Raw genomic sequence first — 27499 nt, 5'->3', positions numbered from 1 at the left:
GCTAAGCCGTTAATATGCCATCAAAAAAATAAGGAATGTGATCTGTTTCTTCATATTGCAGTAAAGGTTTCCATCTCCTAAATTAAAAGAATGAAAGTTCCCCAAACAAAAAAAATAAGTGGCTCGCTACTTTACCCAGTTAAGCTTGCAATTATAATTCAAAATATCATGTTTAGCATTGAGTGTTATCCAAATACATTTGTTGGTCAGTATACATCTAATCTTTGGGATCAACTACAATTGAAAAAGAATAAAGTTGCCTGGGTTTGAGGATGCCTGGGTACACACAGCAGCTGTTCAAGCTGTGCGCACAAGACATTTTGGTTGAGCATGGAGGGAAAACTTCCTGACGGCAAGAGCAATTTGACAACAGAACCAATTAGCTAGAAAGGTACTAGTGGGCTCTTGCTCGCTGGAGGTCTTCAAACGGAGACTAGACATCCATCTGTTAGATGTGTTTTGTTAGGGATGCTTTACTGTGTATTTCCTGCATCAAGCAGGATAGAATGCTGACTACATGTTGACCACAAGACCCTTTCCAATCATGATGCTGACCTAAAAGTAACCACTGTGGTGAATTCCACATGTTGTTAAGACTTCCAAGTCCCATCAGCCCCAGCCAGCATGGCCATGGGATGATCAATATCACCTGTAGTACACTACATTGAGAATATTGTATTTGTTAAAACAAGCAGCAATCTATCAAGCTGATATCCTTCATGTATTCCAACAATAGCTGAAGTGACTACAGAGTTTGAAGTTACCCACAAATAATGATGTACTCGCACAGTGTTAAATTAAGGACCTGCACCCTTGGCTGTAATGGCACATTTCTCTGATCTGCCATTTATCTCATCTGATCTACGGCCAGGATTCAAAGAGCACCTTGAAACTGACTCATTCTTTTTTAAACCCCTAAACTTTAAGGGGAGAGCTGTCTTGTGTATCATCTCAATCTGAGCCGCTGCTCTTCAAGAGGGACAAAGGCTACTTTGACTTGTTCCACTGTTCTTTCAATCCTGGCCTTTCCCTTCCATGCCAAGGAGGCTCTAGGCTGCTGTGATACATTATGTACGCAAAACATTAAAGAGTTGGACATAAAGATTGAAGGGTCACACTGTATGCCATTAAAGCCCCCAATAAATACATATATAAATCCTCTGTGTTTTCCATTGCAAAAATGGCTCACACATGGATGCATTATTATAAACTACTTTGGGGGTTTTAAAATGAAATTGTGATATACAAGTATTTTTTATAAATAAATAAGGTCCTAGGGTGGGTTACAGCAATTTAAAAATACAGTCTAAAATCAGTTTAAAACAAATGACAGGCAAAAGAATATTGAGGTACTAAAAATATCTCTCAGTTGTCAAGGGTCACGGTAAATAGACTCTTTTTGGGTGGGATGAACTCCACCTAATTATAACAACAGGGGTCCAACATTTATTTTCTGAAGGAAGCCATTTCAAAAGACCATGTAAGGCTACTGCCTAAAAAAAGAAATAGTGCACCACATACTGCTCAGTGTGAAACAGACATCTTGTTTAGTTTGAATTGATAACTAATTTCATAGAATCATAAGAGTTGGAAGGGACCTTGAGGATCATCTAGTCCAACCCCCTTCAACGCAGGAGTAGGCAGATGTCCCACATGGGAACTGAACTTGCAACGTTGGCATTATCAGCACCATGCTCTAACCAACTGAGCTATCGATTCCATAATTTAATTGCAAAGTGTTGGGGGGGGGGGTTACAAGAGGCACCTTAAAGGCGAATTCCCCAGACTCCTTTCAGACATGCCACCATTTCTAGTGTGAGAGTAGAGACGTGAAGAGCAGATGCCACATTTCATGGCTTGTGGGTGCTAATTTTTAAGTTTCTCTACAAGACCAAAAGCTATACTGGTACACCAATGTCACGGTATCCACTTATAAATGGTAAAAAGTCTGTGTGCATTCCACCCCCCCCCTTTCTTTATTCATTTGTCAGAATGTTTTCATAAGCCGCTGAATAATTGTTAAAAACAGGACTATTAAACAATGAAGCAAAATTTGTTCAAGGGTGTCATATCTACATGGTCTGTCGTTCTCAAGCCTCCCACTTTCCCTGTTACTCCCCTAATCAAGTTTTTACTAGACCAAGGCCCCCCTGCTTTCTCACATCGCCATGTGGCAGCAGCTTTACTGCAGATGTTGGATAATTTAGTCACATAAAAAAACCCCACTCCACTCCCCACCCCTTCCCTGACTGATAAGTCTGGCAGCAACACAGAGACTTCTCTGGGCCTGGAAAACATTAAGGCTCATTTCAAGCACCCTTGAATGACCAGGCTTTTTCTGGCCTTCAATCAAGCTGCCTAAGAAACAGATGTTAAATTGATCTTAACGTCTAACACACTGACCCAGTAATTTGTAACACAAAACACACACAAAATATCACCCACCCACCCCCACAAAAGTCTTATATGAACAAAACATCATCATCGTCATCTTATACTTCCAAGTCAATTCTTTAACGCTCATAGCATTTTTTTAATCCCGTGTTAACCAAGATCATGCAAACTTGTTTTGCTGACCTACAAGGGAAAACTATAACAATGGTTTTTAAAACCCAATTTAATACCCAATGCATAAACCCTTTTTAAGTGGAAGGCAGAACAAAAAATGATTAGAAATAGTCAAGATAAAGCCATGTGAAAATGGTATTCAACGATCACCAGACAGAGGAAATGTGGGGCTTAACTGCTGCATAAACAAAAGGGGCTAAAGTTTATGTAATACTGTAGCCACTGTATTGTAGCCCTGGTATTGCTTAACAGGATGAATGGCATAGCTGAAACTGCTAGCAAACAGTACTTTATTCCTCCTCAGGTATTCAGAGCTCTCATCCCAGAACAACTGAACTCAAAAAGCAGTATAAATTGAAAGTTTTAGACTGGAATCAGTTACTGTAGGAACTTCAGCTGTAAAATGATGGTTAGGGGACTCAAACCCATTAGGCCCTTCTATTATTAATGTTCTGAATGCTTAGAGCCAATTCCTTCCCAGGAATTAAGAACAAAAATCATCAGCTCAGCACAATTTGCCTGCAAAGCATTTGTTATGTACCACTTATTGTCATACTTCTGGTTTGCATCTGAAATTGCTGGCTATGGTTCCAACGACAAACAAAATGTGAGCCCCACCCCTTGTTCCCTGAGAATACACAGCTGCATGCTGACTTTAAGTATGTCTCTAGTACAGACACAAAACTCCCACCATCAAGCAGCATTAGACATAACCCTCAAACTCACCTATTGAACACACTAGGAGTCGGGCTATGCTCTCGCTCTCGTTCTCTTTCTCGGGTCCGCTCTCGCTCCCTGTCACGGTCACGATCCCTTTCTCGATCTCTGTCTCGCTCCCGCTCCCTCTCTTTATCTCTTCTTGAATAATAATCCCACTGTTTGGTTGTGTCCATGAGACTAGTCCACGATGGAGCAGAGCCTGTAAGGTGTGGAAAGGTGACTGAAGAAGAAGAAGAAGAAATGCCAGCATTAGAAAGAAAAAAAGTTGACAACAGTGGAAAAGTGTGATATGAAATCAATGGCATCCAATCTTAAATACTTAGCTGAAGCCTAGAAGGCAAGTTCAGTGACTCTAGGCCTGTTATTTGCATGCTACTTTACCACATGTAACAATTAACTCTCAGGTTAATTTCATACCAGTCTGTTTGTTGGATAACTGCTGTGTATCAATACTTGCTTACTTTTCTTAGTAGCAAACACTATTCACAGCAGTAAACACAAAGTCATATACAGTTAAGGATTGCCCGCCGGTAGTGTTTTAATGGTACTTTATTTAAAACACAAGTTTTCGTATTATTTTGTGATCACAGCTGATCTTTCTTAAAAAGTGCTTATTACTTTAAAGTGTTGCTTCTTTAAATACTGCAGTTCTGAAACTGAAATTCTAAGTGGTGCAGAAAAAGGAAAGGCTCAAGGTTTACTAGGCACTGAGCATTTTAAGCCAAAGAAACATGCAAAAACACCAGCGAGGAGTGTTTTAGTCACTGGGGAACTGTGTGGAAATGCATAACCTACTTAGATAAAAAGCTAATTTGAGGTGGACACTAAAAAAGAAGAAGGGCTTTTGTTGTTGTCAGAAAATGAAACCGCTATCAGTTGAAAGCTTCTGGTAAGGTGTGTGTTACTCAAACGAGGGGGATTTATTGAAGAAGAAAAGGGATCTAGCATCTCAGCGTGCCCTCCAATTACAGAACAATATGTAGCGATGGTGAAGCTCCAAAGTGTGCACAGGGTTTTTTTTCAGCTTGCACTCCCGACATTCTTTTTGCATTCACACAGGCCTTACTAGATCTCGGCCAGTGCTCTGCATTTCCATTCATCGCTGGCTATTTAACAGAAGTACTGTGTGGCTCAGAAGTTACTTACACTGCTAACATCTTCAACACACATCCATCATGCTTTTACACTTTAACCATGGTTCCATGCCTTAACATGGAAGTCAGCCAATGATCTTACTTCCAAAGAGTAGCATGATCCCGAGGCATCCAGGCCACAGGCAATGGTGGCTTCTCTCCCCTTGGCCAGTTTCCTGCTCCAGCAGCCCCACCCTCCTCAAGCTCAGGGTGCTTAGGATGCAAATATTAGGCTGCCATCTTCAAACTACTAATTCTAGCATAGCCCCAGCAACATCCCTCCCATTCCTCCCCACTAACGTTAAGAGGGTTAGGGAGACAATAACTAAGCAGAGACAAGGAAATAGAGCAAAGTGCCTGCTTGCCTCTCCTCTCGGGAACAGGAATGCCTGAACATCGGGAATTCATAACTCCCAGACTCCTTTCCTCACACCAGTTAATTGGGAGTGCAGCCTCACTCATTAATACATTATTAGTCTTTGCTGTTGCTGAATGATGGTGATGCCGATGCATAAATCTTTCAAGTGCTCCATCTAATGACTCTCAGGAGGAGCGCTGCAGAGGTTAACAACTGCTGAACTTAGGGGTAGGAAACAAGAGTAGGATTCTGAAGCGAATTGCATTCAAGGGCTCCATTTGTAGCATGCAAAGGTGCGGGGGAGGGTGGATATAAAAATTCTCAAACAAAATGGAACAGAAGAAAATGGTGGAAGAAAAAGAATTACTGAAATACAATTTCCAGCATCATCGCCTATAATCTACAGCAGAACAATTTGTATTTTTGTAATTTTCCTGCATCACAGAAATGTTATTTTTGACCACAGGAAGGAAAAACATTTTATGATTTGCTTTAGTTTTTAATTTGGGGGGTGGTGGAAGAGAAGAAAGAAGACAACTAGAATTTCAAGAAATAGCTGGACTTTACAGATAATTTCCCCAACTTCCAATACCGTCATGGATGTAGCATCCATCAACCACACCTTTTCTGTATGAGACAAGGGTTAAGATCAACCTTTGAGAGAGGAATCTGCAGTTTCTTTTCTCTTTTTCTGCTTTTATTTAGGTGAGTTTTTTATTGTATTGTACTATGATAAAGCCGTAATAAAATCTTATAAAAAACTGGCATCAATCAATAAAAGTGTGGTGCAGATCTTAGTACTAAATCTCATTAAATCTGACTCATCAACCATTAAAAAACTAATTACACTAGGCAAAGCTGACAGCAATATAAAGAGATTAAAATGATGAAGTTTTTGTAGAAGAATGGAGGCCTTTTTGGACTATTTGGAAAACAAATGAAATTGTGGGCAAAATTCAAGACAGGAGTAGCAGAAGGAAAAAATGACAAGGGAGAAGGATATTGGAAATAGACAATAATTTGATATATAGAGTTGGAATAAAAACACTGTGGAGGTGTGGGTGGGGAGTCAATGCATGAAATAATGTAGCTATCTATTCTGAAGTTAATTTGGAAATTCAATAAAAATATATTGGGGGAAAATAATTGCACTTGGTTCAGTTCTGCGAGACATACAAAAATATAGTCAAGGAAGAGAGAATAGAAACTATTTTTTAAAGATTTTTTTAAAAAAATAGAGTACAGGCTTTCAGTGCTCTGAAGTACCTGAAACTTGTGTAACCTCTTAGGCTTTAGGACTTCTTCTATTTTTAACTGAAGTTCCTTTCTGTTTCTTGCAAGAAGAGATACTAGATGAGATAAATGCAAGATTTTGGGGCTAGTGTGCCAAGCCACAGTATGAGAAGGGGGTGGTGAGGAAACCAGGCAGGAACAGAGGGACAAAGAGAAATGCAATACTGATTCTACTATCTACGTCACAGCCAGGTCAACATGCGGAATAATGGTTAGAATATCAGACAAAGGTGCTGAGTTCTGCAAAACATGGGGGGGGGATCCCCGCTGCTTGAGCATGCGACACGCACGTGTGACATCACGCACGCCAAACACTGCAGTGAGCCCCTGCGAGAACAGCTGCTGCCACAAGTTCCTGCGAGGCCCACTTCTGCCACGAGGCCTGGCACAGTGAGGACTTCCACAAGGCCCAACCTCAACAGACTTTGGGAGGTTGAAGACATCTCAGCCCTATGGAGTTAACACCTATGATGTCAAACTAGGACCTGGGAGACCAGGTGCAAATCCTCACTTGGCCATGGAGTTCACTGGGTGACCTAGGGCCAGTCACTGCCTCTTGGCCTAACCTATTTCACAGGGTTGTTATGGGGATTAAACAAGCAGAAGGAGAACTTTGAGCTCTAACAAATCAAATCAATTTAAGACTCACAAGTAAGAAGGTTACATATTATCACTGAGTTCTTGCCTGTGGTTATTTGTCAAGAGAAAACATCTTTGATGAATCCTAGTTGGTCCTTTATAGCTTACAGAAATAATCGTCAAAAACATCAGAAAGGGCTGCCAGAAGTGTATATGAAAAAAGGTAGATGAGCAAAGGCAGGATGAAATTCTATACCCATACTGAACTTAGTGGGGCTTATTTCTATGTAGACATGAATAGGATTGTGCTGCAGGACGAGCAGTATTCTCACAGATCAGGCCCAAGAACTAAACTTCCTTCCCTTTCTCATCTAAATCTGCAGCATCTCTGTGCGAATTAAAGATGGTATTCCCATCTAAACCAAAATACGAAGAATGAAATATGGAATAAAGTATTAGTCGTACTTTGGGAACTCTTACATATTCCGTGCCAAAAAAGTGAGTGTTGTTTACAATGTATAATTCGGATAATTTTGAAGTGCCCCTCTTCGTACCTAGTTCCCAAAAGAGCCTAATGTGGAAGATAGTTTCACATCCATGCTGTTTCAAGCACCATCCTACCCATGCGAAGCTTGTGGTCTACACATCTGAATCAATGCTCAGAATGTGATGTTTGATGCCAGTTTTAAGATCTGTTGTGTTTTCTTCATGAGTGCTTGGGGACAATTTCTGCAGATGTCCTATTCTGAAGTGACACATTCTCCCAGTCAGTTTACTCCAAAAGCACTTGCACAGAAAAGAAACCCAGCCCTTATGTGTGCTTTGCATCACACTTAAGACAGTATAACTCTCCAGCAGACGTACTGAACAATGCTCATAGATTTTGGAGGAAGCCCTTATAGCCTTTCATGAAGAAAATATCAACCCATAATATATGCTGTTTGAGGATAGAGGCACCAAATGTGAGACCTCCTCTGAAATATGGAAGACAGAGAAGGCAGTTTCAATACTTTCACATGAGCACAGATTAATAAAGGCATCTGCTTTCCATTAAAGGAGTCATTCTGAGCATCATCTGTTTTTTGTTACCTGAAGCAAAATTCTGGTTTGTTCATTCATACCCACACACTCCTCCCATTTTACTGGAGCTTCATTCTTGCTGCTTGGTCACTACAAATTCACTGTACTTTTAATCTGGCTCATGAAGATGCGGGAGAAAGAGGGGGAGAGGAAGAGAGAATGGGCACTGCTTATATAACTTAACAGTACACAAGTCTCTAATTAATGCTGCTATCAAAACCTGCACTTAAGCCAAATGTCTGCACACTGAACATTAAAAAGGTAAAGGTACCCCTGCCCGTACAGGCCAGTCTTGACAGACTCTAGGGTTGTGCGCCCATCTCACTTAAGAGGCCAAGGGCCAGCGCTGTCCGAAGACACTTCCGGGTCACGTGGCCAGCGTGACATCGCTGCTCTGGCGAGCCAGAGCCGCACACGGAAACGCCGTTTACCTTCCCGCTAGTAAGCGGTCCCTATTTATCTACTTGCACCCAGGGGTGCTTTCGAACTGCTAGGTTGGCAGGCGCTGGGACCGAACAGCGGGAGCGCACCCTGCCGCGGGGATTCGAACTGCCGACCTTTCGATCGGCAAGCCCTAGGCACTGAGGCTTTAACCCACAGCGCCACCCGCGTCCCTTACACTGAACATTATTGCCTGTCAAATTCTAGAAGGAAAATAAAAAGAAGGTTGAAAAATGTTTGGTGAAATATTTTTCTTCTTCTTTGTAATAATTACAAAGAGTAAATACCTGACTAAAAGACAAGGGAGAGGAACCAAACACAGCAGATGGCATTTGTTTGTGTGTGCAAAGGAGAATATATGTCATACACCATGCTTACCAGCTTCACATGCTTACCAGAAACTGAGCACCATTTTCCCCAAAGAATTAAAAACTATTATATGAGAAGCTTGTTTGCATCAATGCATCCTGAACAAGAGGAAGAGGTTACATATAAAAATAAAGGTTAGAAGCGTCTCAAAGAGTAGGCTTTGCACCAAGCTGCTAACCTGCTAACTCAACATAGGATGAACTTAAAAGTGTAGCCACCTGATCAGCCCATTTTCAAGCAGTTTTGAAGACACTTACCACCGCCATATGGAAATGCCCGAGCTGAGCGGCTATCATAGCCAGAGGAATGTCCACTGTTGAAAGAGAAGCACACAATAAATTCATCTCACCATTTAAAATAGCGAGTTCTGGTTGCTGAAGCTGATAGGGTGTGATACTTGTCATACCAGGGATGTAATCATTCATGTGATACTTTAAAAGTCAGTGTGCAACCACCTCTCTGTTGTACTGTCATTTTTAACATTACAGTGGTACCTCTGGTTACGTACTTAATTCGTTCCGGAGGTTTGTTTGTTCCGGAGGTCTGTTCTTAACCCGAAACCATTCTTAACCTGAAGCGTGCTTTCACTAATGGAGCCTCCCGCTGCTGCCGCACTGTCAGCACGTGACTTCCATTCTCATCCTGGGGCAAAGTTCTCCTTTTTTATAAATAATTTTTATTAACCGACCAATCAAATCAAATCACATCACAAATTCCGAATTACAAAGCCGAATTTTAAATTTTGTTGAGGGGACCCATATTTCAAGATCCGAAGGGGGATTCTGATCATCTTCTTGCTACTGCGTTAATGTCCGAATCAGTCCAAACAAAGTTCATAATTCTATAATTCTATCTAGTCTTATCTTGCTGCTTCCGCATCACATCTGGTGCGATGACGGAAGACAATCTGGTCAACTGGACCAACCCTGCATGCCCCACATTAGACATAAGATTCCTGCATTGCAGGTGGTTGGACTACATGATCCTCATGGTCCCTTCCAACTCTACAATTCTATGATTCTATCCCAACACTGGAAGGAGTGTTTATTGTGCAGCTCAGCAGTGGCTATAATCATCTGTTAGATCTGCACAGGCAAAACATTACACAGATTGATGTGGCAAGGAATCTATCCTGCCCCTCAAGCAATCAAATGTGGCAAATTCATCAACACATTTATTTTATTCACTACAAGGGACAGGGTGAATGAAGGTAGCAGTTGGACAGTCTGCCATATAAAATCATTATTCATGAGACTGCTATTCATCATACACACTAACAGCCAACTCAGATGATAAATGTTGACAGAAATGGAGCCAAAATTGGGCCACCGAGAAACAAGAGAGCTATATCAGTATGCTTGGAGCAAAAAGTACAAATTTTGGGTTGTTTTGTTTAAAAAATTAGGAGGCAGCCCCCTCCCATGGCCCAATGATGTGTGACCATGCTCAGCAGACATGAAATAATGAGTGCTTAATCTGTTGGGGGAGCAGGGACACCTATGGAAGAAAGGAGAAGTGGAATGCCTTATTTGAGCTCCTTATAGCTTACATTACGGGTGGTAAACCCCCAAGCTCACCATATGTTCCCCACCAGCTCAATTTCCAGGCGGCAATAGCACTGGGGGCGCAGAGTCATGTGGGGATGGAGTCGTTTGTGTCCTCATCACAGTGCTAGGCTGAGGATGCAAACTGCCCCACTCATCAGATGACTGTCCTGAAAAGAGGGCACGTAAAACCCCTTCTCAGATGATCTGCATGGATCACCTGAGGAGAGGTGTGTATGTATGCCTGTCTGGTGTGCTTTCTGTGTGCTGTATGTTTGGGGAATAGTAATCACCTCCACCTCCAGCATGCATTCACTGGAAGTTTGGCCAAGGGTGGATCTAGCTCTGGTTTACAGCATCCTAGAGAACAGCAAAGGGACGCGGGTGGCGCTGTGGGTAAAAGCCTCAGCGCCTAGGACTTGCCGATCGAAAGGTCGGCGGTTTGAATCCCCGCGGCGGGGTGCGCTTCCGTTGTTCGGTCCCAGCACCTGCCAACCTAGCAGTTCGAAAGCACCCCCGGGTGCAAGTGGATAAATAGGGACCGCTTACTAGCGGGAAGGTAAACGGCGTTTCCGTGTGCGGCTCTGGCTCGCCAGAGCAGCGATGTCACACTGGCCACGTGACCTGGAAGTGTCTCCGGACAGCGCTGGCCCCCGGCCTCTTGAGTGAGATGGGCGCACAACCCTAGAGTCTGTCAAGACTGGCCCGTACGGGCAGGGGTGCCTTTACTTTTACCTAGAGAACAGCATGGCTGGGAGACATGGACGCTGAACAGCAGTACTCCTGCTGGGAAGTAAAAATATACTTGCATCCTACTTAACTTCACATTCTCCAAGTTTCATCTGAATGGGGAAAATATCAGCTGAAATAAGTAAAATACTAAGGCGAAAAAAGATATGTATGGTTTAATTTACTTTCTATTATATGTTTTATTACTCCCCATATATCTTGAATTAATTATATTTACCTCATCCACCATACTTAGATGAGTGCTATTTTTCTTCTTGAAGACAGTTTAATATTTTATAAAACACTTTTGGACTGTGGCTTTAGAAATGAGATAATGGAAACCTTAAGCAATGTTTATCAGCCTCTTAGGTTTATGGAGAATGTCATTCAACTAGAAGTGTAAGGAAGAACAAATTAATTCTGTGTAAGAAAAATGTATGTTGGAAATGTGGCAATCAGGAAGCAGTGCAGGAGAAAAGGACTCGACAAAGGGACTAAACTCTACAGGGGATTGTACATAAGGCAATGAAAGTTCAGACTCTGTAGGGAAGAGTGCCCAAAGGAGCAAGAAAAAGCATCTTAGACAAAATGATGAGGGCTTAATCTAACTGAAAGGACAACCTGAAAATCTCCTGGAGCCTTCAAAATAACTAAGTTGGGAGGATTATTTTTTTCTGTCTATTGGAAGAGCGTCTAGAGACCTTCCAGAAAAAATACTAGATGCAAGAGCAGTTACAGAGATAGCTAGTCACTATTTTCCCTAGCGCTTCCACCAATCCAACAAGCAACCACTTCACTAAGAATTAAACAAAACAAAGCATCAAAATTTTTTAGCCAGCTGATGATATATACCACAGCTCTCCTCACTAAGGCTTACCACTACTCCTCTCTGCTTTTGCCTCCTTACAAGTTTAGCCCAAGGTAAAGTAAGAAGTAGCAGCCCTGGATCTGCACTGTTTCTGCACCTACTAACAGACTCCATAGATCTTCTCCTCCCCACCCACTGCCACCAGAGGCTGTTGGCATGAGCAAGTCAAGAGCCATGCCTAGCTGTTCTCTAAACTTGAAGCAATAACCACACCTTGCTTGACATGCAGGGAAAACGTGCTTAGTTGAGATCATTCTACAAACTGAAATTTACCTTTCTATGGTCGGTATTAGGGAAGGTGGTGGTCCTCCAGGTGGGGGAGGGAAGCCTGAAATATTTGAGAAACAAAGAAGTTGCCTTAGCTTATCACTGCTAATTAACGCCTGAAAAACCCAGTGCATGCAAGCTGTGTATATATATTAAGATAAATCTGTATAACAGTGAAAAGGAATGACATGCCCAAAGTTAAACCATTATTTTCTTACATCATATCCTTGCAATCTTATACTTAGCATATTTATTCTATTCCATTTATTTTATCCAGTTCTTCAATTATATATATTTACCTGGCAATTAAAAACTATTTTTGAATTTTAGCTATTTTCTCCAAAGAAATCAAAGTACATTTTTTTATTTTTTTAAAAAGGGAAGTGGCAGATTGTCCCCCTATACCAAAATTGCATTCACATTATGTTTCATACTACTAAAACAGATAAATATACCTGGCGGTGGCACAGTTATTGGTATACCTAAAAACAAAAAAAATGCACCCAGTCATTTCAGTAATGAGTTTATTCTGATTCCCACATTACCAGAACAGGTATCATGGCACTCATGCCAACAACGTATTAAAAAGCCAGTAAGAGTTGACAGCAATTTCAGCTACTGTCACTCCATATTGGGCTTTGATCCAAGGATGAATTAGTGGGCAGCTGCACCAGCAACAGGATTTGGGCCAAATGCAAGGTGACATTAGTGGCTTTAAGTTCATAAATATGGGGAGCGGGGAGGCTTCACAGCATGCACCTTGTGTGGGGTCGCTGTTTAAATCTCTCTGAAAGGAACACACCCATATTAATTAACTTAAAGCTGCTGCTTCCCTAAATTAACAGATTGCTCTGAAGATTCTGTATTTATCATGACTTCATCATCCAGGCAACACTGAGTAAACACAAGGAAACTTCATTAACAATCTTATAAAGATTTTCCACTGAATTCCAGGTTCATAGCATCTGGAATATAAAAGTGTTATTATCAACACTAAGCATGTTCTATAGATCTAACCCTACAAATTAATGGAGTTACCTATGCAACAATAATCAGTTTAAAGAACACCTGTAAGGAAGTACTCCTTTCGCTGTACATTCGTATGGATATGCATGCACAAGTCAATGCAAAAACCCACCTGTGCCTTTATATCCTCAATGTTAACAGACAAGACAGCAGATTCAAAATGTAAAATGACAGGTTAATGTTAACTGGGCCATACTGTCATAAAAAATGCACTGACTTTATGGCATTAATAGAATAACTTCCACGTTTCTAACACAGACACGACATATTTTACCAACAAGCATATTTAGCTGCTTTTCCAAAGCATTGTAGGAAAGTCTACAGAATGGGCATTCTTAAAAATTCCTAATTCCTGAAAATCTTAGCCCAGACATTATTACTGCAATTGTTAGTTGAGAGTCCTTTCCAGTAGCAGCTATTCAACTTTCTAGTGTTATATTTTCAAACAGTGATGGTTCTTTTTGTCTCAAAGGTATTTGCATCACGAGTGGCTAAGTGAACACAGTACAAGAGACCAAACTTCAAAGTGAGATCCTTTTTCAAAGGATCTTCTGAAGGATGTTTTATATTTGAATGCTTAAACGTTCTGGCCAGTAGTTCCAAGCTAATATTAGGTAACAAGAAACTAACAAGAAACTTTTCCCTCTTTAAACCAATGAGGAATGGGCAGGTTCTATTTTGGTAGGAGCTTTGAAGACAGAATGCTGGCAGAAGCAAAATTAAAATAAGCCTGGAGAAGCCAAAGCCACTACTTATAAGTTATTTTCAAATGGGCTGAAAATACAGGAGATAGCAAACAAAATCTTCTGGCTGGGCTCATCTCATCAACCTGTCTGAATGTTACCAGTCCTCTGCTCCTTTCACCAAAGGGCTCAACTAAAGTCACAACACATGCAGATTTATTTTAACTTTGAACTTCAACAGATGAAAGCTTCTTCTTTAAGATTGCCTCTTACTTGTAGGTGGGACTAGAAGTTCACCCCAAGGCTTAGGCTAATATTATTCTTTACATTCCTATTTCTTTGAAGGCAACACATCTCCTATTTCTCCAACCAACCACGAATGCAAGTGCTATGCTACAGAATTACTGTACTTTAAATGTTGCTCCCTTTTTGTTCAAAACTTTCCAGCATAATCACATGGCAAGCTGTATACCAACTGCAATTATGTTATTCAAGAGCAGGGATCGGCAACCTAAGGCCCATCGGCCACAAGAGGCCCATGGGGGGTCGTTTAACTGGCCCAAGAGCCCCCCCCCCCCCGAACTGAGCAGCCTACTCGGTAAGTCCCCACGCGCTGCACTAAACTGGCGCAGCGCGATGACTCGCTTCTGTGGCACCGGAAATTGCATCTGCGTAGACACAGACAATGAAAAACACGGAAGCACGCAATCCAGCCCATGGAAGGATCTCCGCTGGAGTGAACCGGCCCAGGCAAGGTAAACCTTGCTGACCCCTGTTTAAGAGCACCAAGGCTGCAATCCTAAACATACATACTGCAATATAAGTCCCATGCTCGTGACTGCACTGTAAATTTTCATGGCCTTTTTGTACCACACATTAACAATGCATTACCTGGGCTGTGTATAAAAATGATTGTAGCTTTTCCTCTTTCCCACTTTGTTTAGCCCATATGAATTTAAGCACACAGTAAAGAATGCAATTTGCCACAAAGATGCCAAATCTGAAAGGGGCCAGGAAGAGAGAGCAAAAGTCTTAGAAAAGGGACATCATCCGGAGAATGGAAAGTAGGGCCGATAATCCCTTTAAAGTTTACAGGGTCAGAGAAACATGGAAAAGAACCTAGGCAAAAAAGGGAAGCAGTTGGTATGGACTGCTTTTGAAGACTAGCCCACCTCAGGCATCCACTTCCTACCATGCTAGGCAGCAGTTAAGTTAGTGAAATAAAAGTCACAGACAGTGGTTTGGCATTACTGCCAGAAGCCTCTGTGCAACTTTCCAGCCAGCTTCATGCCAACTGCTGCATTAGAAAAGGAAGCAGAGGCTCATGTGCAGTTGCCCAATGCTTCCAGGTAATCCAGAAGCAAACTGTGTTTGTCCAGAACTACATTCATGACTCCCCTCCTTCCCTTGCTGGAATGAAATTGGTTGGAAAGTCATGCAGCCGCTGTGCAGAGATGTGAAATCCCAGAAAAACACAAACAGAAAATGAAGGAAAGCCCTATACGAATCATAGGAGGGTAGGAATTAACTTGATTTTGTGTAAGTGCATTTCCAACAGAAACGTTTGCATCAATGGAATTATGTCTTTAGCGCTATGCTGAATTCCACCCATGGTGTCTGTACTGAGCCATAGATGTTCAACGTAGGAGCTCCTTTTGTTTCTTGATGGATAGAAATCATGCACTATGTACTACAGTGGAACCTCGGTTTTCGAACGTAATCCATTCCAGAAGACGGTTCGATTTCCGAAACTTTCGAAAACCAAAACCTGAAAGTGGAAGCCTCAATACAATAGGGAAACTCAAAACGGAAACCGCGTGGACACGTTCAACAACCGAGGTTCCACTGTAACTCCAAATAACAATTGTTTACCATAATAATGATGAAATTTTCAACTCGTTTCCCCACTATTTACAAGTATATTGGGTTACAAAATATTTGTAATTATGGTTTGAATAAAAACAGTATATGTCATAAAGCAGCTTAAGATTTAATGTAAGCGAAATGATTCATAATGCATTTCATTTTCACAGGTGACTGAATAGCATTTAGGTTTGCAGTTTGCCTATGCAAAGGTTTAAAAATCAGTGGAAATTTTACATCTCAATTGCTTCGCTTTAATTTAAAGCAGTGATGGGAGCATGGCCAGCATTTCTACCGCCCTGCTCCTTCACCAGCTGGCAGCCTTCCTTTGATCCAATTCTGCCTGGAGGCCACAAGTCACCAACCCTTACATGAAGCAAATTGTAGTTGAATGCAACGTCAGTGAAGCAAGGGGATCTTCACCCGTGGAGGAGAAAATGCAAATAATGAAGAAAAATGCCTTCGAAGGAAAGATGAGGAAAAGATGTGGAAAACCCTCATGTGAAGCCAAGGTAACTCTTGAAAGTTGTCAAGCAAATTGCAAATCTTTTACTGGCCAGAAAAACATCAAGTCCCAATTATAGATAAATATATAAAACACACCCTGAACACAACTTTAGCTATCTAAATAGAAACACTGCTAATTATGGGGGTTTTTTCCCTTTCTGCATCTTTTTTTTTTACCTGGAGGAGGAATCAGAGGGGGAGCAGTACTGACAGATGGAGGTGGCGGAAGAAAAGGAGGCGGTGGAAGATGGGTGGGAGGAGCTCCTGGAGGAAAAAACGGAGGGGGCTTGGTAAAACTGTTGTCCACGTCGGCACTGGAGCGTTCAGAAAGAACCTACAAAACAAAACCAACATTACAATTTTCTTTTGAAAAAAGGGGGGGATGCATAGTTCCCCCTAATTTACAGATTAAGTAAAGTTTTTTTCTGAAATGAAGAAACGTGCATTTGCCTTCCAACAGAAACAGGAGAAATTTCTCAGTAAAAACTCTGAAGATTAAAAGGGTAATACAAGTCGTTGCTGGAATATCCTATGCATTTTGATCTCTCACTCGCTAACAAACACTTCTAAATGTGTACTCACTTGAAATGAGAAGATGCAAGGTGAAACTTTGGGAACACATAAGTGTGAGCATGCCTGGGCCAAACATTACCCTCAATTCTATGTTGCATTAGCGGTAATGAATGCTGATGACTATAACACCCTAAGAGCACTCATTGCATGCCATACTTTAATTAAATGTATCCTTTTTCAAGGGGCAAAGACTTGTAGCCAATGCAGTACTAAGCATTGTCTTGTCAGTGCAAGGATTTCCACTTGAGCAATAAATATGACTTCTCCCCCTCCTTTCCAATGCATACCCCACACCCTCCCGAAATCTGTTCCGTAGTGTTGGGGGAACTCCAAGAACAGATTTAGTGGCTGTGCGGGGGAGGGGGGAGGAGACGTCCCATTGCACAAGTGTAAATCCTTACACTGATGGGATGGTTACATTGTATACAAGCCACTGGGTTCTTTCAAGCTGCAATTTTCTCCAATTTCTTGACAAGTGGCTTAATCAAATATATGCTTTCTATTTGCTCACTCCTTTTGCATGTCAAATATTATATGCATCACATTTTCAATTCTTTAAACTGAAGCTAAGGTGAAAGCAAAGTCAGTCTTGCTGTACCCAATACGCATATGTAAGAGGGAAAAAGGAAACCTGTATGTTGCTGTTTTCATTCGCACGCCGCCTTCCTTCTACTCGGCTTATCGTGATCGTCTGTCCAATCACATCTATTGTACCAGAAAGCCTTCTGAAAAGAAATATAAAAGGGAACTGTTACACTGACACACAAGACCAGAGAAAGACCTGGGGGGACGCATCTCAAGCCTTTCAAACGCCTTGTGCATACGTTTCAAAAGGCTATTACTCAAACAAGGATAATCAGCTGAGGGTTTTCCCCCCCTGCTTCTTTGTTTATTAAAGGCAGCAAGATCATCTCAATAGATGATGTGTCATCCCCCAAGAAGAAACATACTGTATTTCTGTTTAAATATAAAATACTATATAGCGGTATCACTGAGAATTAGCAATATGAAGAGGAAATAAAAAGGTAAAGGTACCCCTGACTGTTAAGTCCAGTCGCGGGCGACTCTGGGGTCGCGGCGCTAATCTTGCTTTACTGGCCGAGGGAGCCGGCGTATAGCTTCCGGGTCATGTGGCCAGCATGACTAAGCCACTTCTGGGGAACCAGAGAAGCACATGGAAACACTGTTTACCTTCCCGCCGGAGGGGTACCTATTTATCTACTTGCACTTTGACATGCTTTCGAACTGTTAGGTGGGCAGGAGCTGGGACCGAGCAACTGGAGCTGTGGTTTAGACCATAAGAGGCATCTATTCAAACCTAGCATATACTTGCTTTTCTATTGAAGAAAAAAATCCTTGAAATTAAAGGTGGAGGTAATAGAAGCTAAAGTTTCACAAGATTACTTAAAATGAAAGACTGCATGACTAAGAAGGTACGTGATGAACTATTCACGCTGTTTATCACATATATAAAGCAAGGCACCTATCCAACAAATGAAACTCTGGTAGCCAACTAGTAGTATACAACTTGTGAGAGCCAGGTTCTCCATCAACAAGTGGAATACATGTTGTTACTGCTCTCTGCACCTCCTGCCTTCAGGCTGAAAGCTGATCTCCCCAACAAGGCAGATTAAGCTTTGGAGTCATCTGCTGTTGACCTTTACTCTCAATCCTTAGATAGGGTAAAGAACTATAATTCCTAGCAAATATTATTGCCTAAGAAGAGAAGATCAATTCTTGAACAGGCAGTGATGCCTCAACTATAAATCCTTCTGACAGGCACATTCCCAAATCTGCTGTAACATACACCCCAAACGGAAGCAAACCTCAACTTTTTTTTGTTGGGTGGTTTCTAGACAAAGTGTTACCATTCATATCCTACTGAAATAAATACAAACAAAGCAAGTTAACGTAAAACCAGAGTATTCCCTCTCCAAGTATGACACAAAGCCAGCATACAAAAGCTAGCTCTCAAGAGTTACTCTTACCTCCCAATATTCATGTGGCTGAGAGGACAGTCAAAATTTGTGGCTGAGCTCAGAAGAGAGTTGAAAATGTGGATAGCTTATTCTAACACGCCATTTACATAATCTGTTCTAAACTGTTTTTAATATTGTATTTTACATTGTTGAGACCTGCCCTGGGACCTTGTAGTGAAGGGCAAGCAATAAATCTTCTATCATCATCATTTCCAGATTAACTTTTAAAGAAGGGAACACCCCAGTTTTCCCCTTTAAGAATTGACATTTTTCTATCCCTGCACAGTGCCTGTAGCTACAGAAGTGAAATAGTCCGGCAACAACAGTCAACAACTTTAATATTGTTAAAACAAAACACAGCTAAGTCAAACATTAACTACCAGATGATAAATATATGGATGAATGAATTCTACACTAGTTACAAAGGAGCCAAAATTTACAAACAGCTGATGAGGATATAACCTAAGAAAAGCCTCGAAATCTTCAACAGTACTTCAAGGGAACACGCAAGCAGGCAAACTAAAAGCAGAAGACAAACACAACCTTTTTGCCAGCAGTTAAGAATTTTAGGGTGTTAAATCTTTAATAGTGTAACCTGCTCTGAAAAAACAGAAAATAATGGTTAGGAGATGAAGCTGCATTGATCATTAGCAATAGGCAGAGGGTAGCAGCAAGCATACAGAGGCAGACTATACACCAGAAAATTAGGACCCCTAATCTGTACTTAAAAGGCTTCAACATTCAAACATAATATGAACTACACTGACACGGGTCCACAATTTCACTCAACTTAAGTGATCATACTCAGCATGATCAGTATTCTACCATCCTCTGGCAAGCACAATGACGGCCAACCTTCCTTTCAACCTTGGAGTTGGGGGAAAGGTAGGACAATAAGGTAAAAGACAACAAATTGTGTCCAAAATCAGCAGGCAATATTTCTAGAAGCCTATTTTGTGCTGCGACTGTAGTGAATCCAACAGAGCCCTAAGTATCTCAGAAGTACTGTTTAGCTGTGATGATGATCCCTGCCTCACCAACCCACCCCAACTTCAAGGGTTCTGGGGCAAAGGGATTGTCCTGGAAATCATTTAAAGTTTCAGAGCTATAGTGGAAGGTCAGTGCCAAGATCCTGCTCCTTGAAGAAGTGATCAAGCCAAGCAAAGTTTGTGGACCCTTGAATGAGTACAAATCAGAAACCACTAAAAATACAGGTTTAAAATCTTATACTTAGGAACTAGGTGGGAAAACAAAGTTAATATAGGGTCTGCAACATGTAGATTAAATAGCCAAACAAATCAAAACACAAAATATCAGTGCCTGAAGACTGACAGAAAAGACATATACACTTCATCTAGCTGGAGGCAATGAGCTAGTAATCAACAACCTTTTTGGAGAGAAGTAGGTATACCTACTATTGTGGCAACTGTCACAAAAGCTGTTATTGTTAAAAGTGATGGAAGTTAAGGGTTGGGAGGTTCATCCTGTCTGCAAAGAATTACTTTGTAATTTCACAAACTGATACTTTAAAAGTATGGTGCTATGGTGTGCGATGAAGGGATGCGAGGCCACCAGCTATCTAAAGGTATGAGTCTGGCAAGTACTTGTTCCACAATGGAAAGAAGGGGATACACAGGCACACACGGTTTACAAACTAGTTCGTATCCTGTTGTTAGCAGCATATGAAACCTGCTATTTTGATGTGAAGCTTGCCCTATTTCTATGCTTCCCTGTTATCAAATGCTTATATATTGAGAAAGAAGATCAAAACCTACCTGGTTTTGATAGTATTAATCGCCAGATATCACTGCACTCTACGATTTAGCACTTTTGCTCTATGTAAGAAGTGTGGCTATTATTACCCACATTTATACTGTGGCATTAAGGATAGGGGTTTGTGCTGCAAAACCTGGCATACACTAAAGTCAAGAATGCTATTCTACAGCAGCCTTGCCTAAACACATGCAACCAATGAGTAAAATGAACATTGTAATTCAAAAAGGAACATGTCCCTTTTAACTTCTTACCTTAGTTCTGGCGATTCAGCCCTCCCATATCGGTCCTGCCACTTCCCAACACCTGAACTTGTTTTTCTGGCTGCAGTGCTCGGCTGTGACTGAGAAGAGGCGCTGTTTCTGGTGAGATAAATTTTCTAGGTCTTTCTTTTCCTCAGGCATTACCCCACTTTCAATGAACCCCCAATTGGCCTTTCCACATAGTAGATATAGAGTATGTTGTCCCTTATTTATGGAAGAGAAGAGCAGAAACAAAACCTCCTCAAATCTATCCCTTTTTGACCCCTTTCCTTCTCTGTGTAAGGTGAGACCCCAGGTCTCTACTGGGGACTCTGATCTGGCTTTCCATTGATGAGGCACAGCCGGTAATGCTGTTATCAAGAAAAAGAACACTAGGTTATTGTATTTAATCCCTGGGTTTCTGTCACTTTCCTGCAATAATAGGGCTAATGGTGGGTCAGGCCTATGTTCCTGGCTCGTGCCCAAACGAGGAAGTTATTAAGCAAAGGAAACAGGTAAGTACAGGGTTCATTCATGGAATGCCAAACCATGGTTAGGTTTTAATATTTGAACCAACCCTTGGCCAGTTTGGATATCATGATAAGCCAGAGTTTATCACCAATCGGCATGAGCCAAAGCTAGCCTTTGATGCACACAGCTAGTGCAGTCAAGGAAGAAATTTCTATATTTTATTAATCATGACAATGATGTTCGTTACACACAGATTTATAATCATAAATCACCAAAACACATAGAGTAGAATAGAGTAAAACATTAAGCAAAACATTAAAATATAAATACCACCTATGGGTTACTACAGTGCTTTCAAGAAAAGATACACTAAGCCTTGCTCAAACCCTAAACTGGTTAATCTCAACTACTGTTTGTTGAAACAAAACCGTTTCACAAACTATGGTCTGAATTTGGCTCATTTCAAACAAGCTATACTTAACGCATTGTGTAGGTGAGCATGCTGCTGATAAGATACAATTAATGGGGAAATGAAACAAAAGCTTCCAGTCTAGTCCTTGTGGAGGAAGGACAAGGGAAGCAGCTTGTTCCTGTCAGTGATACCATCATGTAGTCCAGCTCATTATCTGTACTTACCTAGCACAGATGCTTTAAACAGGGACTTAAAAATCCACATTCTTACTATAGATCATGCTAAAATTTAATTAAATCCCTTTAACTTTTCCTGGTAAAATTGCACACACTTCAAATACATCTAGGATTGCAAACTAAAATGTGAAAAAAGGTTAAGATTTGAGACAAGGATAGCAAACTTTTCTTTTCTTCAGTTTAAGAGAATGGTAACAACCAGAAGGTATTTTCTCTCTATGGCGATTTGAAAATATCCAACTGACCTGTTTGATGGGATGCCTGTCTTGAATAAGGGAGGGGGAGAAGTAAACTCAGTTTTGGTTGGTGGCAGTGGCATTTCTTTCTCCATGTTTCCAGTTCTTCCCTGCTGCACCTTCAGAATAAAGTTTCTTCATTAGCACTGTCTAATGTATTGGGGGGGGGGGGAGGAAGCATCTTTATGTCAAGTACTCAAGTCAAGATGCTTAAGTAGTACAGGGCTGAAGAACAAAACTCTTAACAAATTATAGCTGCTCATCTTAGCAGATCTTGCGCAGGAAAATTATGGCCTGGATTCAAAGACTGTTGCAACTAGTTCCATGTACCCAAAAGAACCTATGTCGCCCACACAAGCCTTTGATAAACCTTCTTTCAATCTGGGGGAGTTTCAAAAATAGTTTGTGCTACAGCATGAAGATCAGATATATCAAAAGGGAACAGGTGAGAAATAAAAAAAGTTCCACTGGACATGTTTGATGAATGAGCATAAAGTAACTCTCTGAATGCCAAAAATGTTTGTATTATTTTGCTGCAGCCTACGTAAGATTTTCTGTAAAGCATACTTCTTCTATGTGGGAGAGGGACAGAAACTGAAAATTATAGTATGGTGAATTTTGAAAAGTTTGAACAACCAGGTTTCTACCAGAACAAAAGCAAAACAAACTCATATGGTCTCCACCATGGAAAAGCAGTTCTTCATGGCATCTGGAGCAAAAAGCAAAACACAGTTGCCACAGTAATTGTAGTCTCATTAAATGTGATCATCTCTTTTCAGATAATCATGCCAATCTTCAACATCAGAAAGAAACAAGGCTACAGAACGATTGTGTCTCTATAAATTTAAGAATTCCAAGCCATTGAACAAGGACTGTAATAATCTAACTAGTCTTCATGCAGACTGTCCTGCACATGAACTGTGTCATTAAAAAAATGCCTCCCACTTGCTAAGAAAATTATTCAAGTAAAGTAAACTAAACTTAACATACAAATTAAGCAGAGACAGGAATCAAAACCCTTTATTTTTACAATAGAGCAGGGTGCTCTTAGCTACTTGCTTGAGGCAACAAATAATTACTGCAATGTATGTGGCAATAATCTATCCCTCTATTTAGGCAAAAAGAACATTGTGGTGTTGTACTGCTAATTAAGACTGTATAAATTGCCAAAGAGAAGGGCACGTAGGGTAAACCACATCCATTTTCACAGCTTCATGCTCAGAAATGTCACCAACATACCACTCCAATGCCATCAAGTAGTCTCAGAGAGCAGAGCCATCTGGACTGTTAAAACTCTCCAATCTGGGCATCCATACTATCACCAAAAGTATTCCCAAAGATCTCCCCCTATTTGAAGGCAGCAAAGCACATCTAGCCTTCAAATTCTCACCAGATGTTAGTGAAAAGCACCACTGGACCACAGAATTTTAAATCAGGAGCATTCAAAGTCTGCTATTGCAGTGCAGCAGTCAGAGTTCTGAGTTTGAATGTAGAAAACCAAAGTTCAAATCCAGATTTAAATATTAAGTTTGCAAGGTGGCCTTGAAAGTCACTACTTCTTAGAATTGCTGCTAGGCTTAATGCCACCCTGAGGTCACTTAAAGGATACAATACAAAATAAGAGACAAACGAACTAGGAAAGAGCAAACTTCAAATGATTAGTATTACATCAGCCTTGTCTAGATTTGACATCAATTAGGTCTTCTGTACCCAGAATTGGAATACTGAACGCTAACAAAGAATGGAAAACCTGGCTAGTGAATCCAATCCAAAATCTCTATTCAAATTTACCTGCAGGCATATAGTATGCACATTGATCAGGCATTCTTATTTATATAGTAAAACTAATTATATTAGACATCTGTGCATAGAAAGTGATTGGTAACTGGTTGCCCTTGGGCTAAAACCTCCTCCACCTGGCCCCTACTGGCCCAACCTAAATGAAAGTGTTTTAAAGAAAGGGAATTGTATAGTTCCAACTTTCACTTTAAGAAACAAAGAGTTTGCACGAGCTTACACATTCTATTCAACTGTACTCAAATATGCATTCTGGAAAAACAAAGCACCCCCATCAATCTTGAAGCCACTTTTCCAAAAACATATTGGTTCCTTGGCACCAGGAACCTACTCATCATCTCACACCATGTCGTCCCTTAATATAAAGTTTTTACACTCAGGTGTCCACAAATGCAGTTCCTAATGGAGACCTCCTACCATTTCTCCAGCACGAAGCAAGGCTCCTCTCCTTCCCCAAGTTCTCCACACAGCACAGAGATCTCAAGAGGACAGAAAACTCACACACTTCATGCAGGAAAGAGATAAACACTGCACTGCCTGTGAGTCCTTCTACGTGAACGTATGGCAGGGGAAAGGCAAAGTCTCATGTCTAGGTTCTAACTTCAGAAACAGTCAATGTTCTTGCTGCTTCCCGGTATCTTGTAAGGCTAATAAAACTGTTCCCTCCCTGGAGCTCTCCATGCATATCAGAGTGAAAGGGTCAGTGACCCTTACTGCCAGCTTTATAGTTATCTATGAGGGAGTAAATTGCTCTGCCCCCAATAATACAGAAGTGGATCATTCCTGATATCAGTGAGAGAGAAAGGGGGGGGGGAGGCCACAAGAGAAGCCATCCATTCAATTGGTTCTGATCATTCTCCAGCATGTTTTCTCACTTGAATACTGCACAGAAAATAAAAACACATTAAACATCGACACTTCCATAAACTAGAAAGTCATCTGACTAAAGGGATGCAGCATACAAGGAATTAAAGAACTGCCATAGCAATCATTAGTACATTAGGCCATCAAGTCACAGGCTTGCAGCAGCAAAGGTAAATTATAGGGTTCTACATGCAGCACATCTGGAGTATACATCAAAACACTTGGGGAAAACAGCTACGCCCACTTGTGCTTAGATTCAGACCTTGGAAATGGTATGGCAAACAGTGATTAGAGTGACTAAGGAAAGTTTACCAACATTCACCTTAAAAAGATTGTATGTGCCATCTGGAATCTCTGCCCCTGGAGTTACTTCCATAGCAATGTCTTCGGCCTAAGTTAAATAACACATTGCCCATTAAAACACCACATTATGGACTGATGGGCTACAATACAACTAACAACAGGTTACAAGCTAGTTGTAGCTTGGTGGTTCCACACTATCAACACAAAGGCCAACAAAGAAATGGAGCAAAACTTCTGGGTGACAGGAAGAGGAAGGAAGGTAGGTATGTACTTTGAACCACACAAAGACTTCTAACACTCACTGCGGAGACAGTGCTATTCCAACTTCAGAAGGAAAAGCATTTCCATAATTTGGTAATCAGAGAGTCTATTCATTACCGTAATTTTATTTGTCGTTGAGTTAACAGGTAAAATTTCAAGTCCCATTCGTATTCTCTTTTGTTTTTCACAGTATGCTTTCCAGGTGTCTTCATTAAACCCATAATTGAAATAATCTGAGAGATCAGCACCTGAAGAGGGATAAAACACAGTCTAAAAGTTACAACTCAACTGGCAGAGAGGAAGGGAAATAACCCAGTCCTCCACTAAGCTGTTGGTTTTTAAGTGAAACATAGCTGAAAACCATTCTAAAAGAGGGTGTTTTCTACTCCCCCCCTGCAGCATGTATTAGCTACCAGCAGTGACAATTAACTGCAGTACAAGGGAGAGGGCACTTGACCAAATGGTACATAATCTAGCAAAGAACAACTGCAGCAAAGCAGACTCCTAGCAGATGCTCAAGAGACACCTATGCAGCTAAGAGGACTGCTCTGTTGATACGATGATTTAAAAGATGCACAGGCATATTCTTGTACATGAAAATTCATTTATTTAAGTAAGGGTTTATTCCACATTGATTTAAGAAATTAACACAACTTCTTATCCATAAATTGGGTTCTGAGAAATAGTGATCACCCTACTTTCTAGTTGACTAATGGCTTAAGTTCTAATTTGCTACATGGAAAACCCACATTTTTATACAATCTCACTGACAAGCTTCTACAGTGATAAAAATTCAAACAGCAAAGTTTGTTACCTGGCTTTCTCCAAGGTTTATCCTCAAAGGAATCCAAATCAACTTCTAATAGTGGAACACCATTAATACTTCCTGGTGCATCCAGATCAACTCCTTTCACTTTTGCACCTACAAAGAAGTGTCAAAATATTATCATAAGAACCATCACACTATTAACAATTCTACATCCAGAATTAAAGCATCTCTGTGTTAAGCCTGACAAATAATTGAAAACAATGAAATAACTACAGATACATGGGGAAGAAAGACTTTCAATAGGTACCCTGGGAACATCTCTCAGGAGAGCCTACCTAATATTGTTGAGAGAAAAAATTCTTGCAATGATATAATAACTTTACAGTTGTACATAAGTGCATTCATTTCCAATGTTTTTCTAATTTCTTACTGTACAATAATGATTGGGATAGTCACTACAGAATGCTGATTTTTTTCTTCTATTTTTTATTTTTGACAGCACAGAAGACACTTACCAGAAGATCCATAAGATCGCCCTCCTGTCTTGATATTGAGATTCACTGGGGCTGCTCCATACCTAAAAATTAGTGTTTGTATTATTAAGTGGAAAAAGGAAGGTTGACAGCTGCCAACTTTAGCACCCATTATTTGCACATGAAACAAAGCCTAATATTTTGTAAAAACATTATCCAAGGCACAAAAAACCCCTAAGAATTTGAGGAACATGCTGGCACCATATTCCCATTTTTAATCCTGTGTTTCAAAGGATCTGCAGCATAAGTGCAGACTTTCAATATTATGAAAAACCAAGATGTTGCATTATAAAGCTATATTATCTAGAATCAGTTGGATTGTGTTACTTTTTAATTAGTCAACCTGGCAAAGTACTGAAAGGGAAAAAACTTTTTTTTATTTTGAGCTTTGTATGTTACTTATAAAAAGCCCACGTGTGATTAGTCCATCAAAAATGAAACTGGCCTGATCAAACACATGGCCAGATGGTTGAAAAACAAAAAACAAAAAGTGTTACAACTTACACGTTTCCTTGCTACAGTTTGACAAGGGAAGTGAATATTCACTTGCCTGCCTTAGATCAGATCCCTTGTGTCATGGAAGTCTGATGCTGAGCCCGCCAGCAACCAGCCAACCAACCAACCAACCAACCAGTGATATGGGTTTTCTGATAATTTTCCAATGCAAACTAGAGTAATCTGCATAGGATAATCTGCCCCACATCACTGCAGACAGCTTACCCATATTGTGGGGCTCCTGTTTTAATATCTCCTATTGTGACCTGAACATCGTCTTCATCGTCATCACTATCACTATCACTGTCATCTTCGGCCTCTGTTGCTTTCTACAAGAAAAAAGATCACAGTTACAAATTACATTCAATGTAAGTAAGTGATCAACAATGGCAGACTAACATTTAATAGAGTACTTTCACTACAATTATTTCAAAATAAAAAATGTTACTGCTTTTTTGATATCTGGGTAATATTTATATCATTTAAGACTTCCAAAAAATAAAAAAAACTAAGCAGAAAACTGAGTG

The 27499-nt window shown here is 40.7% G+C and overlaps 1 protein-coding gene and 1 long non-coding RNA gene across 5 annotated transcripts in view; both read right to left on the bottom strand.

Moving 5' to 3' along the window:
• FIP1L1 (factor interacting with PAPOLA and CPSF1) overlaps positions 1–27499 on the bottom strand; it is a 37147-nt gene that overhangs the window by 4697 nt on the left and 4951 nt on the right. The window contains exons 4-16 of one of the 4 annotated variants that reach the window (XM_083458282.1): positions 27198–27301; positions 26460–26521; positions 25990–26097; positions 25293–25423; positions 24934–25002; positions 21960–22069; positions 20608–20715; positions 17233–17326; positions 16206–16362; positions 12405–12431; positions 11956–12010; positions 8799–8854; positions 3295–3508 (exon numbers count right to left, since the gene is read on the bottom strand). In XM_083458282.1, coding sequence (XP_083314408.1) covers positions 3295–3508; positions 8799–8854; positions 11956–12010; positions 12405–12431; positions 16206–16362; positions 17233–17326; positions 20608–20715; positions 21960–22069; positions 24934–25002; positions 25293–25423; positions 25990–26097; positions 26460–26521; positions 27198–27301 — 1295 coding nt within the window. The remainder of the gene's footprint in view (positions 1–3294; positions 3509–8798; positions 8855–11955; positions 12011–12404; positions 12432–16205; positions 16363–17232; positions 17327–20607; positions 20716–21959; positions 22070–24933; positions 25003–25292; positions 25424–25989; positions 26098–26459; positions 26522–27197; positions 27302–27499) is intronic. The other 3 variants (XM_083458284.1, XM_083458283.1, XM_083458285.1) reach the window with 3 other exon arrangements.
• LOC310657394 lies at positions 9929–11940 on the bottom strand. The gene is made up of 2 exons (XR_014501738.1): positions 10821–11940; positions 9929–10430 (listed from the first exon to the last, which is right to left on the bottom strand). It is a non-coding gene; the product is annotated as an uncharacterized lncRNA (long non-coding RNA).

This window comes from Podarcis tiliguerta, assembly GCF_965153285.1.
Source record: "Podarcis tiliguerta genome assembly, chromosome: 9".
Lineage (NCBI taxonomy): Eukaryota > Metazoa > Chordata > Lepidosauria > Squamata > Lacertidae > Podarcis > Podarcis tiliguerta.
The sequence above is the reverse complement of the archived record's forward strand: the minus strand, read 5'-3'. Positions and strand labels throughout refer to the sequence as shown.